This window comes from Caloenas nicobarica, chromosome 2 (assembly GCF_036013445.1).
Source record: "Caloenas nicobarica isolate bCalNic1 chromosome 2, bCalNic1.hap1, whole genome shotgun sequence".
NCBI lineage: Eukaryota > Metazoa > Chordata > Aves > Columbiformes > Columbidae > Caloenas > Caloenas nicobarica.
In genome coordinates this window covers 27,029,879-27,051,562 of record NC_088246.1, presented here as the reverse complement: position 1 = coordinate 27,051,562, position 21,684 = coordinate 27,029,879, and the positions used below count along the sequence as shown (strand labels likewise).

Sequence of the window (21,684 nt, the reverse complement as noted above, 5' to 3'; positions counted from 1 at the left end):
CTGAAGAATCAAAACCAAAAAAGAGGTTGAGCACATGAAACCAGATCTAAAATCTGCGGTAATGATCTGATTATAAGCTTTTTGCTAGCTGTGATTTGTCTTTTTATTTCCCTTCTAAGTTTTGCTTGATTGTAAAATAAAATCAATGGGACTTCCCACATGACTATGCTCCTCCTTCCTTAGCAAATGCTTAATCTGAATTTTTGAAACAAAAATTGGGGCAAATGAAAAACAGAATTTATAATATTATTTGTGGGTCATCAGATAGATGTGAGAGAAGGTAAAACAGTCCATCAGAAAAGAAATCACTGCTGGTATGCAAAACCAACCTGCATTACATTCACAGAAATTTATTGAAGAAATGAAACAGATGTTTTTAGCAATGACAAGTACTGAAAATGCCGTGAACTGGTATATGTGAATGGTATGGCAGGCATTCAAACAGAAGAGTTCACTTCACTAATACAGCCAAAAATCAAAAAAGCCAAGCATGCTTTAGTAGAAAGAATGCATTCATTGTGGCAGAGCTGAATGCTTTACAGTGTGCTTCTCTTAAATACCTAGAGGTGGTTCTGGGGATATACCAATGCTCTGTAACAAAGCTTCTGTCTCTCTTCTTTTGCGGTCTAGGTCTGAATCTTCCTGAGCTGGCTCCTTCTTCTGCTGTAGATCAGCCTGAGTTAAAACAAAACAAAACAGAGAAAAGTTTCATCAACTCTAGCAATTAACTGTGTGGAAAATATTTATATGCACCACTGCTTAGATACACTTTGAAATTCACTTAGTTGTGTTTCAATAATTTATAACTTAGATAATTTACACTCCACATTTCAGTAGCAATATTTTTCCCTGAATGCACGGGAAAACTGATCTTTGCAAGTATATTTGCAAGGACTTTTACACTACACTAATGGATATCATCTGCCTCTCACTCATCAGATGCAACTTATTCAGGTAATATAGAAGCTGACCTAGAATAACACGTATCATTACCCTGAATAAAAATGGCCCCTTCCTACTTACTCAAGGATCAATAAATACAATTTCATTGGACTTCGGCAGTGTAGCTTAAGGGCGTACATTTGGTCCCACGCACTTGTTGGCAATAAAAATACTTTGGCAATAAAAGTACTTACTTCATAAATGTCAACAGCTAACAGGAGCAAAAGAAAGGACTGATGTGTCTAATACAGGGTTTTGGCAGCCCTGGGCACTAACAGCCAAAACTAATGGTCCACAAGACCCTTCACTCTTTGCTTAGAGATCTATAGCTCATTGGAGCTTCCACACATCAGCCTCCTCCTCCTCTCGTCTACTGGGACCCAGAAACAGGAGGAGCAACATCTGCATTAGCCAGAATCCCTTACATTTGGGTCATCACTCCCCAGTTTAGTATGGTGGAAGGAAAACACCAATACCCCAGCCTAGTGGTTAGAGTGCTCCATTGGAAGAACCAGGCTTGCAGCCTTTTTCTTGAGCAGAAGATGGAACTGAACCCATGTCCCACTTTGCAGCCTAGTGCAGAAACCAGTAATGCAAGTAAAACAAAATGCAAGTGGTCATATCTACAATTTTATCATGGCTTAAATACAGCAATCCCAGCATAGTTCTTACAGAGAATGTCTGGCAGCAACTGCCTCTGTACTTCGGATCCTGAGGTTGCTTCAGGATTGACTGGTCCTACCTAACCTCCACACAGAGAGGTTTTCTCTTCCATTTACAGTGCCACTGATAGGCACTGCAGTGTAATCAGCCAAGCTGTGTGTCCCAAGCTGGATCTGGCTATCAGGGCCAATTGAAAGTTCCAACCACCACAAGATCTCCACAAGGCATAAAATCAGAGGCAGGGGACAAAGGAAAGGACTTAATAGCTTCCTCGAGCCATTAGCTTGGCTTCCTTCCCTCTAATTCGTTAACAGGCTAGTGATGAACACTGGAAATGTTAACATGTAAAGTTCTGCTTACAGAGGACTCCCCTAGTGACTCCAGGAGCCTCACTGGGGGGTGTATTGGTAATTGCACAAAAACTGGCTCCAACAAAAAAAGATTTAAAAGACAGTCAAAATTGGAACACTGATTTCTTGGATCACATCACATTTCCACAGTAATTCCATGAAATTAATGTACAATATTAAAGTGTCAGTTAAAAAGGAAACCAGTTATTAGTAAAGGATAACAGGTGCTTTAAACTATGGTAAGTGTTGACATTTGAAGGAAAGGAAACATAATCACTTAATGCTTCTCTGACTTTGCATGAAAATGAATATCCATTCCCTGTCAATTCTCACCTCTATTCCACTAAGTGACTGAATAAAAAGAAGTACAAATCCCTTAATGAAAAACCTAATGCATATTGTCAAGGACAAATACAGTAATATGTCAATCAAACTTTAACAGAACGGAAAGATGCACCCATGCCAGAAGAGGAGAATGCAATTGCAATTATGTTTTACTTTACTGGAGAATAATAATTGTAAATCTGTTACCTTAGCTAGTAATCAAACTAGTCTTCAGAATACAAAAATACATATTTAGATTGTAATGGCTTGAAAAAACTGTAAGCCCTCTTTCTGTCTTTCCCCACTCTCCACTCCCTTTCCATTGAAGGAGAGCCCAGGAAAAAGCATTGTGGCAAATCAATTTTTCTTTTTACACACACATACACATCATGTTGTCTAAACTGTTGTCATCTGACAGTGCCTTGGTTTTAAAGCAAATCCCTCACCTCAACTTTCTTGACTAAAAATAAGCAAGTTGATTTTAAGGCTAGACCGATGTGGGTTTAAGGATCTCATTCCACATGACAGGTACCTTGGGCTATAAAATGCTGAGATGTCAAAACCTCAGCAAGCGCCTTCTGCAAGCATGAGCTATCTAAAAGATACTTTTGCGTATTTACCTCTTTCTTCTTCCTTTCTTCTTCCTTCCGTTTCTTTTCTTCTCTTATCTGAGCCAAACGCTGCTTTTTGCGCTCAAGTTCTGCTTTTAAATCACTTTTGTCTGACATTTTGACTCTGCTGAAAACAAAATTACGGAAACCAAGGTGAAAAGAGAATTAAATGTTCTTCCTATTTACTTTAAAAATATAATTATATCAAAAACAGTCTTCTAAAATTGCTACAAATATATTTCTATATAAACGCTGTCCCTTGGACTACACTGACATTGTAGAAAGCAGGATATTTGTTTTGCAACCTTTATTTCAGCAGCTCTGGCAGACTGCAGGACCCAGATCCACAAATGGATTTCGGTTTTAAGTACAAGAACGCCATCTGCCCCAAACAGCCCCATAAATCTTAGGCAAGTAAGAATTCTATTCGCAAAAACAGGACACATGATAACTTTTGCTTCCGCAGGTGCCTCGAACAGCTGTCACCCCAGGATCCCCTCCAGCTCCACTGGCGCAGCCCTACACAGACCACCAGCTCCATCTGAGGATCGGCTGACATTTTCATTGAATGGCTTCTTCTTATAATTACACGTTTTATTATTTTCTTTCATTAAAAGAAAATGCTTGCAAAGACAACAAAGCTCTTGGGGCCGAGGTTGCATTGAATGTGCAGGTGACGTTGGTGCGCCGGGGGAGCACCCTCACCGAGCTACGGGCTATCCTGCATGGGAACCTCCTCCAACCTTTCCAGGGAAAGCTGGGCCATTCCCCCCAAAAGCCTGCAGACAAGGCACAAAAACAGGCAACCCAGCAAACCTGAGCTTCTCTTTAATGAAGCATCACATTGCTCTGCCAACAGTCTCATGCTCAGATCATCTTTCCAAGTGGCAGGAGATGTGCCTAATATTCCTGATTTGACTCCAATCAAGCAAACTTGGCAAAAGTATTTCTTCTTAGCTACTAAAAGACCATCCTGCCATTTAATCTTAAACACAATTCTCTCTAGGACAGTGATATGAAGCCACATACACTCTTTGTGTTTCAAATCTCTCAACTGATGCTGTTATGTGAGCCATGAAAATCAAGGGTAAAGAGATATAAGGTAACATCACAGAGAAACAGATACAGATCTCTAAAGAACACAGGATAGCAAGCTTTTTCTACAGTTTTTAAACCACAACAGTGTTGCACAAATCCATAACTTAAGTCACGGATAATTTATTTCTTTTCTAACCTCATCATCATTATGAGCAGTCATCTAACTGTATCAATACTGATTTTCTTATTAGCACTTTACTTCAAAGACAGTCCTGACTAATATGGACATTCATGAGAAGACTTAACTATGCCTTTCCTATTAATTCACACATCACTGACCACATCCATCACTGCAACCCAGAATCAATCAGATCAATGTCAGTGCCATGTATATGCAAAGGAAGTCTATTGTTTGCTTGATGCATGGGAAATTTAAATGGCAACTCTCCGTTAAAGGTAATGAGAACTGCACTCATATTACTGCCTGAGTGGATGGACAGCTGGAGATTAAATCTATATGCAAAAAGTTATATGGCACTTTCACCCATCATTAATTCTGCTGTAGTCATCAGCTTCCTCCTCAAAATGATAAAAGCATAATAGGCCCATGATATGGAAGATATAGCCAATATCACCTGCACATTAAATGCAACCTCAGCCCCAAGAGCTTTGTTGCCTTTGCAAGCATTTTCCTTTAATGAACAAAAATAATAAAATGTGTAATTATAAGAAGAAGCCATTCAATGAAAATGGCAGGCAGATGAGCAGAATTATGGATGTCAGAGGGGCCAGGACACCTCTATCTCTGTGTGGACCACACCACAGATGCTAACATTTCCCAGTCAAACTCCCAGCTGAAGCCCACCAGCAGGAATTACACCAGTGCAGCTCACGCCATCACAGATTCTGCACACACTTCAGCAGAGCTGCCCATCCTGGCAAGATACCCCACAGCCCTTTCAAGGCTTGGGGACTCCCGGTTCAATTCACAACAACACACAGTAAATGGTGTAACTAGGACAGACATCAAACTGCTAACAAACTGCACCACTAGTTGCACTGGCTATATGTGGAGGACCATTATTTCTTTTTTCCTTCATCACTCTGGTCCTGTTCATGATGATATTGTTTTCAATTTGAGAAACAGAAATGAAAACTGTGAGAAAAATTGCATTTGATGTCAAGAAAACTAAACAGTAGCACCTTAAACATTAATCTGTGTGACCAGTTGACGTCAGTGAGCTATTTTTTACATGACAAATGCCCAGAGAAGAAAACAAGCTTTTTAATGGCAGTGCAGGTAGTATTTTGCCTACCAATCTGCTCAGGATTTGTGGGTCTCTCAGAGATACGGCTGAAATCCCATTTGAAGTCATTTTCCTAATCTATTGCACACATTTGAATTCTGATTATGAAGTTGCCCCTCAGAGCCCTTCGGACTAGATAGAGGTTTTGCATCCTTTTAGTTCTGCAGTTTGGCAACAGAAAGCAAGCTCCTGTTTCTATGCAAAAAATATGCAAATGCGTTTTAAAGCTCACGACAGAAACCCTGAGGGTTTGACATCCCTTTCAAGCTGTTTGTCAGATATCAATGAATTGGCTTTCTAAAAATTCATTCCCTTAATGTCAGGGAAGCTAACTAGCTTTTTCCCTGATTTGAGCATCAGTGGTTTAGTACCTGGCCCCTTCTTTAGAATGCTGCAGTCAGGGTGATCAAATCCTATTATAACTTTGCCCTATTTTTAACAAAACAGATCTTGCATACAACAGAGATGATGCATTAAATTTTCTTCAAAGAATGTTGCCAGAGCTGAGTTATAGAGAAAAATTAATCTCAAGTTACTTTCATCCGGAATATATTACAGTCGTGCCTTATTCCCTCAAACAGCTTACCAACCTTCAAACTAGCTATTTACAATTTTAGCATAACTTGAACACCAAGGGTATGTAACCACCTTTCTCAGATGCCAGCAAGTCAGTAGTGAGCAATGAAGCAAGCGTACTTGTCACTCTGAGTGGCATTAACCATGGAGTTAACACTTTGTATTCATTACTGGGAACAAATTTCTAATAACTGCCATTCTGAGTGCCAAAAGGCAGGCTGCAGCAAGAGAGAGAATGGTAAACAGTAAAGAAGATGCACTTTTAACATCCTCTTTGGTGCAGAATGACTGCCCAAGGCTCATGTATGACTTAATCTTCTCCAGCCTGGGAGAAGGCATTGGTCAGAGGGAAACAGCACGGAGAACATTTTGTAGTGAAGCAATTAAATCACCTATTTGGAAGAAGGAACACATAGGAACAAACACACTGAATATTGCATTAAATGTAGGAACAGTTCTTGTAGCAGGGAGCAGCCTAGGACTCCCCTCTTCAAGGTGCATAATCTTAGATCAATTTTTATTTTGTTTGGCCCATTTTACTGCAAAGTGACACAGTTTTAAAAGGAGAGAGTCCTCCCACTCCAGAAGAGCTTACCACCCATGTGCTAACATAGGTTCTTGAGATGTAGCAGGATACATGGATGTGAACCACCTTCCACAGAGAGCATTTACCTGGGCTCCTAATACTCTGAGGAAATTCTCCTTCCTTTGAGCTACTGGGGAAAGGAGCCTGCTCCTTGTGGCATGACTTTTAATGACATGGACTGTTGTATTTCAAGATGTCAGCAATGCAGGTAAAATCAAAAGAGTCTGTGTATCCTAGGACATGATTCCACATTTCCTAAAGCAGATGTCTAAAAGTAGTTAAGATTAAGCGTGCCCCAAAGCCACCAGTTCCTCTCCAGTGCTGATAAAGGGCCCTGGGTGACCAGTTAAGTTCTAGAAATCTCGATTGTAAATGTCTCAGACTGGGTGACAAGAATCCTGTCCTTAATATACTCCCAGTTGTTCCTTTTAGCTTTTCAGTGTATGAAAGAAGATCTTTGAAAGACCATTTACATTAATCTTAATATAATTACAGTGTTTGCACAAACTTCTTTGCTGTACAGAACATATGCAGAACTACTCCACTAAGCTTATCACACAGGTAGTAACATCTCACAACCATTTCATTAGTGGCAGTGGTAAGCACAGAAGTATGGAAGATGCAAACAACAGTGTTTTACCCTTGACTAGACTAAAAGCCATGCGAGTGCTTTTACAGGTACAAGCCAATAGACTTATTACAGTTTTATAATAAGCTACAAGGTCTGATCAATGATCAGTATCACAATATTTGAGCAGATATTTTTTCAAAGCATTTATGTGAGCACTTAACAGCAGAAACAGTCACAGGAATCTAAAAGGGTTTACTATAATACAATTGCAGAACTAATAAATTGGTACTTGCCAGACCACAGAGTTACAGAGGTACAAAGAGTGGCAACACATGTATGTAGCTTGGACTAAATATAAGAAAAAATGAGCATAAAGTGCCCAATGTATGATGAATAAAATAAAAATAAAGACAAAATTATTACAGTGCACACTTTTTATAAGCAGAAAAAGAAGATATAACATCTCCCTCCTCTTAAAGCCTGTTCTTTATATCACCTAGAATAGCATCTTGTCCGTATGCTATCACAGAGCTCATCTAAAAAGAAACTTGTTTCCAAATCTGGTAGGAGATAAAAAAACTTAATTATTTTATTTCTTTTTGGTGTTTGTGGGATTTTTACATGCTCTTCCTTCAGTAGGCTGCACCAGAGTAGAACCGTATGCACCACTTCATGAGCCTCAAAGTCTTTCCTGGTTTGTGACTTCTTATGTTGTCCTTTTCACTATCATCTCCATTGCAATTACCAAAGGGGTTCATTAAATACTGTTACATACGACATTAGTCATCCTATAGAACTAATTATAAATAATTGATTCATTAAGATGCTTTTCTAAAATAAATAGGCAGCATCTAGTACTTGTAGATGCTATACATATATTATTCATATGCCTTCATAAAAAGCCAGCTACTCTTGAGTCCAAAACTGCAAAATGTCTTTAGTTTGAAAGGCAAAGGAAGTTGCATAATAAAATACATTAATCAGTGATTTTTTATTTTAAAGAATGGGTCTATAGAGTGGGAGTAGTATTACTATTGAAAGGATTACATATGGAACTTTCTACTGGAAAAAAAATGATCCATTTCTATTATGTACCATATTTGCCTCTATTTTGTACAAACTAACACATTTCCTACAGTTAGTGATATTATACATTTTACAACAGAAAAAATTCCCATGGGATCTACCCATGACTTGTAAAAGTGTAGAATGTGCATGTTAAGTACGAAATTGTACAGAGCAGATAAACATCTTTGGTCTGCACGAAACCAGAGGGAGCTGTTACCCTAGCATAAATGCATTCTAATCCATGGTATTCCTTTGAAAATGATGTTTGAAACATACTTCAAATGGACAAGAGGGGCTAGAATCATCTTCTTGACAGCAATTTTTAAGTAAACATTTGCGTACCTCTTTACATCATGCATCAGAATTTGGACTTAACTTCAGTTGAATAACACAAATACTTTTGCTAAATAGGCATATCAATGTTTACAAGATCACAACAACGGGCAAATATTTGCGGCTGCAAAAACTTAGCATTTGCAGTATTTTAACGAATCTCCTGTGTGATGAATTCAGGGAAACACCAAGTAAAATTTGATGGACTAAATATTTTTTCCTACATAACCTTGAGGCAAAACAGTCAGGTTTTTACATTGCATCTGTGTATTTATCTATAAATAAAATGGTTGTTAAGTGTTAGATTCCAGGGAATGTACCATTTTTATCCTTCAGCTTCTGAACATTTCTAGCAGATGGGCAAAGGCCTTGGACTTTGTTCTGTGAAGGTTTACAAATCACAGCACCCAGAGATTTGGTTCTGTGCTTCCTCCTGGTTGCTACGCAACAGGTCAGTGAATCTCCAGCCAGTTTATTTTGAGGCTGACAGGGTGTAAGTTATGCACCCACAACTGCTCAGTTATACAACCCTTACAATCTATTACCATTTAATCTTTTCACTCTTGTTCTTCCACAATGGCCCTTCAACAAAATGAACTCAGTTACAGCAGAATTACAGGGTCCCTACAAAGCGGTATATGAGCAAAGCTCTACTATTGCCCGTTCTTTCGGCACCAGGCATAGCGTCAATGAAGCATCATCACCTTCTCATTACCCCATTCTCTCATGCCCTCTCAGTCAAATTTAACACAACCCTTTCAATTCCAACAGCATAGTTCCATGGAAGAGACATCAAGGTTGAAGAGAGCAAGCTGCTGGCACCAACTCACTGGAAATAAGTAAGGAACACATGACATTCCAGCTAGGATTAGAATTAATTTAAATACTATATGCTAACAGGTCATTCTAGCAAAGCTGCTGCACATCTCCCACCAAATATTCTCCCTTTATATTGAGAGAACTGACTGCATGTATCACCTCAAAGAAAACTAGATTGTAAAAGTATCTTTTAAAGTGTCTTAGGTTTTCCTCAATAAGCATTAATGAGGACAGTTGTAACTGCACAGTGATCTCACATGTCATGTTGGGAGATGATCCTCAATGATGCAACCAGTACTGACTCGTATCTCCTTCAGGATCTGACTGAGCAATTGTGCCCTAGTTACGAAGAGTGGATGTTTTTAACAAAACAATCAACTGCATGCCTGACAACATTTTGATCTTGAGGAATACAAAGTCTTCGGGTATTCATGGTCAGTTCACTCCCTATCAGCTTCTGCTTCTGTCATTTTTTACTGTTTGTCTACAATAAAACACAGGGCTCCAGATGTGGTTCTGCATATGTCTGGGAATGGACTTACCATGATTCTGAATCTTTGTGACTCTATACTCCCCACACATTAACGGATCTTACCAGTTGCGCTACGTTATCTTCTGTGAATTTCCCTCCTTGCTTCAGAGAGGAACTGCAGGACCAAGCAGGGTAGTTTAAAGAAGTTTTCTGACATTCAAAGAGAAACAAATGCAAGCTATAAACTGATAAGATTTTAGAGATGGATAATGTGAGAGAGATGACAAAATCTTATCCTCAATCTGAAGGTCACTTGTCTAGAAAAGAAAAAAAGGGCCCTGTATTTCATGTTTCTAATTCCAATTTCTTTTGTATGCACTGCGTATATAATGCTCAGATTTCAATTATATCTGCTGCTGTCATTGGTTTCACCACTTCTTCAAAACCTGTATAAAATATCTGGTTCATCATAACAGTACCAAAGTGCCTCCTAGGAGTATATTTAATGACTTACTAAGACCTAACATAGAATTTCACTTCAAAATGTCTGCTAGTCTCTCCTGAAGTGGACCAAAGACTCATTTTCTCCATCCTGAAAATATTTCAGACATTAAAACACATACTTCCACTCCTCATTGAAGGCAAAACTGACCCCTCTGACTTTTCTGCCCTACTCTTGAGATAACCCTATGGTATACGGCCAGCAAACTGATGCTTGAAGCCATTTACCCAAACATAAAAAAATGCATGCTCTAGTGTCTGCTTCTTAACCCAGTTATGACAACTGCCAGACAGACATCAAGGAACAAGCTATGCTGCCAATACACAGGTTTTCCTGGAAGACTTACCCAGATATCATGTTTTTCTTAAAACAAAAGCATGCTTTGCAGCTGATGTTTGTAAGGATGTAATTAGGCTAAAAATATTGCACATTTATTTCATCTCTGAAGTCAAAACACCTAAAGATTTAAAAAGCAGGGGAGAGCCCTGGCTGTAATACATACACAGACGATCTCATATGAGTTCTCATAATTTTTAAGGAAGCAAAGTGGAAGAAATAACACTACCATTCCCTTTGTACTTTCCATGGCTTCTTTGGCTGTACTAGCAAAGCAACATGAACAATCAAAGCGAGCCTCAGCCAATCATCCCTGTTGATTCACATAAGTGGAAAAAGATAGATGTAGATAAAAGAGCAAGATGATAAATGCAGATGTCTAACATCATAATTTAAAGGACATATAAAGAACTGCAAAGAATTTGAATATGCGAGAGGACTGAGAACTAAGAAATCTATGTCTTCTGTTTATCTTCTCTGTGGTTAAAGTATTCTACCCAAATGAGAGAAACGTGGTTTGGGGGGGTTTTTTGTTTGCATTTTGTTTTGGGTTTTGTATGTTTTGGAAGGGTTTTTTTGTATTGAGAGAACTGAAACCCACCTCCCTAGGGTGGCTGTTGGCTAATGGATGAGAAAGACTAGATGAACAGAAATTGGATTCTTAACCATTGAAGCTATTTTCTGTTTATTTCTTTTCTGCAAAGATTCGTTGGAGCAGAAGAAGCAGATGCAGGAGAGCGAACATTAGTCCCTAACTGAGGCCCCTGGGTTCTAGTCTTTGTTTCAGGGTTAGTTTACATTATACGCAATGACTGTTTAGTTTAAACTACAATGCTGTATTTAGTATCTGGCGCCCAAGACTACTCTTTCTCACCAAGTACTTGAAGTAAGGTGCTGAAGAGTCCTTTCTCTTTTTCCCACATGCTTTGTCGCACCCAAAGAATCTTTAACAATTTAGGCTTATGTGGAGCAGCTTCAGTGGGAAAGACTGGGAAGGTGCCTACTGCAGAAGACACACATCTTGTTGATTAGAGCATAGATGAAGGCAAATATCTCTTTAAGCAAAGGCAAAAATTACCTGAGACATGGGCATGGAGCACTCAGTCTGACAGACGGGCTCAAGAAATGCAAACCAGATGAGGCAGCCCAGGAGAGACAGACAGTGGACACCCAGGCTGTTGAGTCCGGGGGGTTCAAGGGTAGGACCACATCCAGAAGCAGAACTCTGGGGTGAAAAAGGGAATTTTTAGAGACTGCATGTGCTTCAAGAGCTGGGTGACAGCCAAGCAGAGATTTTTCAGGACTGGAATTTGGGTTTCTGTTTCTACACCATTTTGTCAGTCTAGTTCTATCTGAGCTTCCCAGGTACCATAAGAACTTCAAGTGTGAGGAATTCAGGTACACATCCCAGGTTCAAGATGTGGGCATGCTGTGCACTTTAAGCTCAGCCTCCTACCAAGGCAAGGCTGGCTGCACGAGAGCTCTTCTCTCCTACACAGACACATACCTCTCACGTGCCCCGGCTTCCACAGAGAAGAAACTTGGCAAATGGGCTGACTGAGGGCAGAAGCAAACAAGTCTCCAGCCTAAATGACAGGGCAACCACGCCTCTGGAGTGCACTGCAGGACTCCTCCAGAGGTAAGCCTCAGTGCATGACCCACTGCGCCAGGACCTCAGCTCCAGGATTTGAGACCAGGACAGCAGTTAGATGCCACCAGTTCTCTTCAAATAAAGAACTCGGGGCTACAGATATTTTTGTAAAATAAATCAACTTTTACTAGTGGTTCTCAAAATATGGGACCATTGGTGGTCCACAAGGCAACCAGAATTGGTCCATGTCTGGGTTCCAGCCACGTTAATCTGTAAAAAATAAGAGCTTATTGGTTCCAACAGAAAGTCTTGAGGAATAAGAGGGGAATATAGTTTAAAAAGTCTACAAATCATTGCAATATCACAAGAGAGAACTGGGGAGAACCCAAGAGTAAGCAGGTAATACAGTTAGTCCTTAAGCAAAAATGGACAGTATGTGATATGAGAAAGCACAGCAGTCTTATTCCTTTATAGATATATACAGTAGTTTAAGAAAAATAATACAAAAAATGGGCACTGACTTTAATTACACCTATGCCTAATTTATCACCTAGTTTAGTGAGACTAGAAACTTTCTTTGGAAGACCTTATAATTACACTTTAAGAACTTTAATTAAAAGTTTACTGAATCAACACTGAGGGGGCATGATCTTCATTTACAGACTTTACAACCAATACTAGTATTGACTAATATTAATACTGCATTATATTATAATTTTGTTCGAAAACACTTGTATGTTTGTATGTCGATGTGGCTGTCTATAGATTTTACTTCCCTGTCCTCTGATTCACTGATAAGTAAACAATAAAATCCAATAAGTGTTATGTACATAAAGGAAGGGCTGCTGTATCAGGTGTGGAGAACATTAATAGTAAGGTTGCAACACCTTTCTTCCCCATTTTATCCCCTTCTGAAGAATATAATTTACCATTATTTTTTGAGTTCTATGCTTTAAACATGAGAAAAAATCCTAAAGCTCTATAATTTATAATTATCAGATAAAAATACTACTGAATTAGTTTAGGGTGTTTTTAATATATTTGAAGAGGTCCATAAAGGCTGAGAAACTAGGCTTTCCTGTGTTTTCTTGCTATCAATCAACTTTCTGTGAAAAAGAAAATATTGTGGGAAATAATGGGACAGTTTTCCCACGGGCTCTTTCAGTGCAGACAGAGAAGGGCATCGCTGTTTGGGTTTTTTTTCTCTGCAGTACAATACCCTCCTATTCCATCGGCACAATTTTTTTTTGTATTATTATTACTACTATGGAAATAGTGAAAGGCAGGAATACGACATTCGCGGGCTTTGCCAAGTACAGCAGATTACGTACGTGAATAGCTAATTGCACTCTAGGGGGTATGATTTAGGTCAAATTTCTTGTTTCATTCCAAAAGGTTATAGATTTTTAAGCCATTCATTATTTAATGCACCACACAGCTTACACCCACACATATATATAACATGAACTATCTTTTCTCCATTTTTTGCAGAAGCAATTTGTGTTCCTGGGCAATGAAGACTGGCAGAAGTTGATAGTCTGTAACAAACTGCTCTGAGCGTGTAACAAAGCTCTACCAGCAGTCAGGGCTAAAAAAGCACAAATAAAATAAGACTTCATTCAGGGGCAAACTGAGATTTGAAATCCTTCAGGATTATGATACAAACCATCTTCTGGTTCAGCAACTGCTCAAAATGTAACAAACTGATGGAAAAAAAAACAATGTCATATGACTTGGAATAGTGCAATTAAGGAAAACGGTGATTCTTTCATATTACTTAAAGGGAAGACAAACATGTATTATGAAGCAAGTCACATGAGTTTAGATAGTCCCCCAGCTTTGTTTGTGCTTTGAGAATCAAAGAAGTAATTATTTTCAATGCTTGCTCAGCAAAACAGTCCTTAAACCAGGACAGACAGGTTGAAATACAAGGAACCATTTTTTTTTCTTTCTGTGACCCTGTTTTGTTACATATTTTAATTTCTGAAAATATACAATAGCAATCATTTGAAGATGTCTTTGCCCCAATTACCAAGTGACCTGGTAACCACTCTGATCCTAATAGTGGTGGCCTAATGTGCAAAACACAAAACAACGGCATTCCTTGAACAGTATGGATTAAATACTGATGTCTGTGCACTTTAAAAGCTAAGATCTGTGTTAATGGATACAGAAAGGAAGGGCTGAACAGTTTAAAGCAAGAGAGATCCATATTCTCCCTGCATGTGGTCTAGGACATGCAGTGATTAACTTTCAATACTAACATAGCATAGTGGGGGGATAGCTTTTTCTGTCAAATTCGGCCTGAAAATATTAGAATAAAGCATTAGAAAAGGCTCGGAGATATGGATATAAACAGATAAACAATATATCCTCCATAATATTTATTTATATTTAATCATACTAGGCAGTTTTGTATTTTTGCTTTATTGTAACTACCCATTGTTTGAACACAAAACACATCGCATCTTTCTACTGGACTGAAGTGAAAAATTAATAAATGAAGAGTAGGATTTGGAATTACTTGTACCACACCACAGGTGGAGGGAGAAAGAACAAGGAACTAAAACCACTTCTATCCCAGGGAGAAAAGACAAAAGGCAAGAAAAGACCAGTGTGGATGGAACACAGTATTAAGACTAGTATTGAGGAAGAGAGAAAGGGATAAGCCTCAAAGAATGACAGCAAGAAGGAAAAGGGATGTGAAGACATGAAAATATCACCAGAAACAAAAAGCTATGATGTCCTTAAAAGATTCCCTCTGTAATTGTTTTCTGCTGAGTGGCAGTAAGTGAACCCTCTTCTTCTGCCGAATTACTCATTAATTATTCCAGGGCCAAGCAGGGACAGTCAGTCAGCACTTGGGAATACACAGGGTAGAGCTGCACTGGTCCAGAAGGACTCCAGGGAGGTTTGTTCCTCAGGTTGATGTAACCTGTCTCTCCAGGTCAGGCAAGCCGTGTTAAACATGAAAATAGGATAACATCTAATATGAACAGCCGAGAATCGAAGAGTCATCTGAGCAGTCATTATTCATCAGATAACACAGTCATCTGCACACAAGTCAAAGCAGCAGTTACACAGGACCTCATCTAAAATCTTTTAAGTCAATGCAGACTCATTGGCTTCAATGGAGTTTGGAGATCATAGAATCATAGAGTAGTTTGGGTTGGAAGGGACCTTCAAAGCTCATCCAGTCCAACCCCCTGCAATGAGCAGGGACATCTTCAACCAGATCAGGTTGCTCAGAGCCCCGTCCAGCCCGGCCTTGAACGTTTCCAGGGATGAGGCATCTACCAACTCCCTGGGCAAACTAACACCTCATTGTAAAAAATTCTTCTTCATGTCTAGCCTGAATCTCCCCTCTTTTAGTTTAAAACCATTACCCCTTGTCCTGTTGTAACATACCCTTCTAAAAAGTCTGTCCCCATCTTTCCTACAGGCTCCTTTTAAGTACTGAAAGGCTGCGATAAGGTCTCCCCAGAGCCTTCTCTTCTCCAGGTTGAACAACCTCAACTGTCTCAGCCTGTCCTCATGGGGAAGGTGTTCTAGCCCTCTGATCATCTTGGTGGCCTCCTCCGGCCCCTCTCCAACAGGTCCATGTCTTTCCTGTGCTGAGGGCTCCAGAGGTGGTTGCAGGACTCCAGGTGGGGTCTCACCAGAGCAGAGGGAGAGAATCACCTCCCTTGACCTGCTGGTCACGCTCTTTTTGATGCAACTCAAGATACAATTGGATTTCTGAGCTGCACATGCACATTGCAGTTCATGTCCAATATTTCACCTACCAGTAACCCCAAGTCCTTCTCCTCAGGGCTGTTCTCATCCCCGCTTCATCCCCCAGCCTGTACTGATACCAGAGGTTGCCCCGAAGCAGGTGCAGGACCTTGCACTTGGCCTTGTTGAACCTCATGAGGTTTGCATGGGCCCACTTTTCAAGCTTGTCTCATGGCTTTCAAACGATGTACACAGCTGACTCCTGCCATCACTCTAAAGGCTAGACTCACCATCAGAGAGTCACAGAGAAACTCTTATTACGGTCAGCAGTGACAGGGCTGAATCCTCTGCCCTTCAAACTTCAGCATGGAGTTATGATGTGCTGCCCGTAAAACACTTCCAGAACTGTCATTCCTGCTCTGTGGCTCTTGCTGCTACAGTGCCCTTCCAGACACTCGCCAGCATGCTTCTGCCTCAAAAGGGAAAACAAAAAATGTTGAAGAAGCACAGAAGAAGAAAAAAGAAAAAAAAAAACAACAAAAAACCAAAACAACAGAGGGGGCACAGTTTTAAGCTCAGGAGGAGCTTATATAGGTCAACCAAGTGGAAGATTGTAAGATCCCTTATTTGGAAAGCAAGCCCCCTTATGGACACATAAATGTGTATTCACCTGTATAACTTGTGTTGCTCAGATGAACTAAAATAAGCTATACTGGCAAAAGCACAGTTTTACTAATACAAGATGCATCTGTACTAAGGGCAGTTTGCCAGCATACTCCATCAGTATTCCTGCCGGAAAATGTCCCTTTTACATGCAGACTACGTCTACAGTCATTATGGTTTGTTTCATTCAAGGTTTTTAAAATTAAAATATGAAAATATCAGATGAGTATTGCACTGAGGTCATGATGTCTGGCTACAGCTGCAGAAAGTCACACCTCTGCGGATATTAATTTCCCCATGCACCTCAGTGAGGATTTCAGTGTTAGCACCCTCTAACTTCCCTGGAAATCAAATCCCATGGGGAGGACAGGGAGGATCTTTCTGTTAACGTCCCACCACTACCTCCAAGCAGAAGCTCGTTTTGGCACTAGGCATGAGTGACTCTGAAAGATTCCTAATTACCAATTCTGTTGTTGATCAAACTGAGCCAAAGGAGTTCAACAGGGCACTCGAGCCACAGCACTAGTTAATAAGCCTGAGTATTCCTAGAGAAAGACTGTGAATGTATTTTAAACCCCTGTGAGAACAAGTCAAGTTTGAGGAGCTGAAAGATACCACACAATTACCCGAATCATTGCTTTGAAAAACAGCAATGCCTTTTCATACCCTTATGTTTTTCTCTTTCGCTCTCTTATATTTTTCTCTCCCAGCCCATTTCACCTCATTGTCCAGCATCCTGCAATGGTGAGACCTCTACCACAACCCTTTGCATCCAGCTCTATCTAGTATTCTCTCTCTCTTCTTGCAGATTGGAAAACTGATGGCAGCAAGGAATGATTCTTGAAACCTGTCTTACAAAAGAAAAGGAGATCAAGAGTCTTGATCCGCTAATTTATATGAAAATAAAGCAAGTAAACTCTTGTTGCGTCATTTAGAGGAGCCTGAAGACAGCTGCTAAAGCAAGGCTTTTATCTCTGAGAGGCATAACAGGAACCCAGAACCTGAAGCTGGAAAAATACAAACTGGAAAACAAACAAATGCATTTCAATAATGAAAAAAATAGCCACTGAAAGGCATCACAAAAGAGGGCAGTTCACTGCCCTTCCTCCTATAGAAAGAGCTGGAAGGTCAGCTTCTTAATTTAAGATCTGCAGGGTACAACAGTATTTGCCTGACTATTCTTTGAGTAGCCAGATTTCCAAATCCTCAATAATCACTGCATGTAGAGGGTGTGGTTTATTGCTGCTCCTTTAAAGATTCCTCTCTTGAACTGTGGATAAGGCAGCACTGCAGTTTCTGCATTTTTAGGGTAGACTAATTTGAGGCAGACCTCTCTAGAACCAGGAGAAATCTAGCTAATCCAACTCCAGACAATCTCTTGGACGTCCACATACCTGACTGTCAGAAGTCTTGCACATATCAAAGAAGAGGATAGCAAGTCCCCATCCTCAAAACAGTCCATGTACAGAGAAGAAGGTGTAGAAGGAACAACACATTTTGTATTTTTATGGAATATAAATAGATGGTTTGGGAAAAACAAAATGAAGCAGAGCACTCCCAGGGGCAAAGATCTGTGTGCAGCCTCAAAGTTTATGCTGAGGAAACCCATTCTTGCTGAGGAATGCTACACAGAAATTGTAGAAGGAATTTTATTGCCCTCAACTAAGTATGGAGACTGTTATAGAGATGTCATCTCAAATGGAAAGAAAGTAAAAAGAGGAACTTAAAAGAGTCAGAAAAGAAAACATACAACTTCTCCCCATTAACTTAGCAAGAACAAATGAGAGACTTCAACAAAGCACATTGGTAGTAACAGAAATTAAATTCCTCAGTGGCTCTGATAATACCATCTATCAGAAGATAGAAGGTCCTGGGATTTGGATTTCCATTCTGAAAGTGGTTTTGCAGCACTACGCTTCATGATATTTAGAGGCATTTCAGAGGTAATTTAATGTCCTCATGCAGAAGCAAAGAGCTGACAAAACCCTGTATGTCAGGATAAATTACCAGGTGCAAGTGCCAAAACCACGTGCCAACTTCAATTCAGGTCTCTCCATTTCATCCCCCCTATAATAGCAGATTAGATTCCTTGATCTGCTGCGAATCCTTATTTTATATGTATTTATAGTTGAAAATTGTACTTTCTGTCAATGCCAATATTGACAGAAAAACATACTTTGTTCCAGCCAGTAAAACGAGGGTTTTGTTTGGGAAATATCTAGGAGCCTTCTGCTCTCTGCTGACCCAGGGGGATTCCTAGGGCGATGTAACCATAATAACATCCTTTTCAAAATGTATTTCAATGGACTACCAGTGACAAAGGCCTCATATTGATTCCCTCCTCCCCTCACCCTTTTAGGGAATTACCTTAGAAACAGGAAAAGATCTAATTCTCCCTGTGCTGTCGTCGCAGTTTTAAGTAAACCTGCTGTTGCTCACGCTGTGCGAAGAATTAAAGATGGGAAACTTTTTCCCACCTCCTTTGCTTTAAGGCGCTCGGCGCTGAGACAGCAGCCGGGGAGCCTGCGGCAGCCCGGAGCGGCGCAGCGGGACGGGCAAGGGGCCGCGCCGGTGCCGGGAGGAGCCCCCGGGACTGGAGCAGGTGCCGCTGGGGCCGGCGGGGCTCACCGCAGACCTCCCCGCCCGCTCCCTCCTCGGAGACGAGCTGCCAGGGTGGAAAAGCCCTCCCTGCAAGGGCCACCCGGTTCCTGCGAGGCAGCCGGGGATGCCCGCTATCTCAGCCCGGGCCGGTGCCCGGCGACAGCCTCCGGCGGCCGCGCCGAGGCTCCGCGGACGCTGCGCATCCCGAGGAGCGTCCCCTCCCCAGGCTTCCCCGCCGCCAAAGCTGGGCTCCCAAGGGGAGCTCCCGCTCGCCCGCTCCGCCGCGGCACAGCCACGTCCCGGCCCCGCCGCCCGCCGCGGGTGCCTTACCTCCGCCGGCGCCCGGGAGATGCGGAGGAGCTCCCGGCGCCGCGCAGCCCTCACCGAGCCCCCGCTGCCGGGGGAGCGCAGGGCCGCCCCGCTGCCCGAACGGCTGCTGCCCGCGGCGCTGCGCCCTGCGGTGCTGCGCCTTGCCGTGCCGTGCCGCGCCGTGCCGCGCCGCACGCCGCTGCAGCAGGACGGCCGCCGCCGGCTGAATGTGCTGTCTCACGCTGGACTGGCTCCTCCCGAGAGCTGCTGCTGCTGCTGCTGCCGCCTTCCTCCTCCCGCCTCCTCCTCCTCTTCCTCCGCCTGCGCGCCCCCGGCAGCGACAGCCCCGCAGCGCCCGGTGGGGCCGGGGAGGGGCCGCGGGCGTGCGGAGCAGGTGGCAGCGGCGGAGCGCCTGGGGCAGGGGACGCCCCGCACGGGGCTCTGCCGGGCCTGGACCCCCGCTTCTGGTCCTTCCCAGCAACTCCGGTCTGAAGTGGGCTCCCCCGGCTGCTCTGAGGTCCCCTGGCTGTCACCCCCACGTTGGCTCAGGTTTCCCCCACAACAGCCTAGCCATCACCCACAGCGATCTCCACAGCATCCTTGCCACCATCTCCATGGCAGTAGCCATCAGCCCCACAATGGCTTAGCCATCACCCTCGAAGGTGCCTAGATACGTTCCCCATGCCAGCCTCACCATCACCCCCGCTGTAGCCCAGCCACCAGCCCCACAGCAGCTCAGCCATCAGCCTTACCATGGCCTGGCCATCAGCCTTACCATGGCCTGGCCATCAGCCCTGTAGCAGCCTGACCAACTGTCATGAGGGCAGCAGGCTCCTGGCAAAGCCCTGTTCCTTTGGGGAAGAATGGTGAGAGATCCAGAGTAGGGAAATGTTACCCAGCTTTCACGGGTAGACAAGGGCAAGGCTGCCCAAAGGCAAAGGTTTTGTTTTGTTCCCATTTCTTCATACCACTCCTGTAGGGACAGGCACCAGAGTGGAGGGCCAGACTCCTGGCAGCACACCTGCTCCTCTCCCCACACTGACACATCCATCTCCTGGGTGAGAGCAGCCAGGCAGAGCTGTTGGAGGCAGTCCACATTCCTGCAGAAAACATCCACCTCTGGTGTAGATAACCCAGCTTCCCTCTCCCTCTTATTGCACGCAGGTATGTTGCCCCACACGTGGCAAAAACACGTCCCTTTGGTGCTATGGTTTGTTCTTTAAAAACATGATGACTTGGACATATGAGTCACTGTTCTCCAACCATCTGGTTCAAAACAGCAGGGAAGGTACCCTTCTGAAACCTGTTGCTGGAGCCATGTTTGGTTTGTTTTGGTGGGAAACACTATCTCCAGCCACTGTCATTCCAGGTGCAGGGCCTGTCCTGGGAAGAGTGAACTGAAAAGCCATCAAGGATTCACATCACCTCCAGTTCTTGCTGGGCCCAGCTGGACTGCACCTGGCTGGGAGAAAAAGAACCTTGAAGAACAACGGCATTCATTGCAGGTGAGGACACAGTGAAGAAATAATGGTTTCTCAATTTAATTGGAGTTGAAGCAAGAAAGATTGATACGTTGCTCTCCTATAAGAGTCCTTAAAGAGCAACATCTTCTGCTTGTGCAGGCTGGAGCACGTGGAAAAGAGCCCGTGGTTTTAATTGCACAATTTGGAAAGATTGAAGTTCGGGGCACTTAGTTTGCAACTCTTTGTTAAAATAAGGCCCTTTCAAAATCAGACATTCAAAATTGAGCTTCAGAAACTGCTGTTTGCTTTTGGAAGTGTTGACCTTAGTCTCAGCTTTAGCATAAATCCCACAGGGTTTGTTTAGGTTTCTTTGGATTGTGCATCATTTGCAAATTCCCTGCAAACTCAGCAGATTCCTTTAAATTGTTCCTGACCTAAAGAGGGCCTTGGCATAATTTAGTATTCCTGAACTGACAGATCAGCCTGGTTGTCCACAGTGCCCGATGAGGTTCTGCTATTGTCACATCCTATCATATACATATAACCATAATGCCGCGGTATCATATACACGCAACATGGTATCATATACTATATCATGCCATCACATTGTACGATGATATCAGGCACACTGATATATGTCATAAATAAGTCTTGTTAAGTCTTACCTTTTTTGTTACAAAGTAATGGTATTTCATGTTCCACCAATAACTCATACAGGACATTTTTTTTTAAAATGCTGTAAACTCCAGTTCAATGGGACAGGATTTTGATATTTGTTATATTCACATTTGCCAGAGTTGATCCACTCTTTTCAATGTATAAAAATAAAGCATGAAAATGGAAAT

At 42.1% G+C, this 21,684-nt stretch overlaps 1 protein-coding gene across 1 annotated transcript in view; it reads right to left on the bottom strand.

Annotated features, from left to right (window-relative positions):
- Positions 1-19,441, bottom strand: part of DYNC1I1 (dynein cytoplasmic 1 intermediate chain 1) — a 189,979-nt gene extending 170,538 nt beyond the window's left edge. Inside the window, exons 1-3 of the mRNA XM_065627742.1 lie at positions 19,398-19,441; positions 2,900-3,014; positions 561-675 (exon numbers count right to left, since the gene is read on the bottom strand). Coding sequence (XP_065483814.1) covers positions 561-675; positions 2,900-3,007 — 223 coding nt within the window. The 5' untranslated portion in view covers positions 3,008-3,014; positions 19,398-19,441. The remainder of the gene's footprint in view (positions 1-560; positions 676-2,899; positions 3,015-19,397) is intronic.
- Between the last annotated feature and the right edge of the window lie 2,243 nt (positions 19,442-21,684).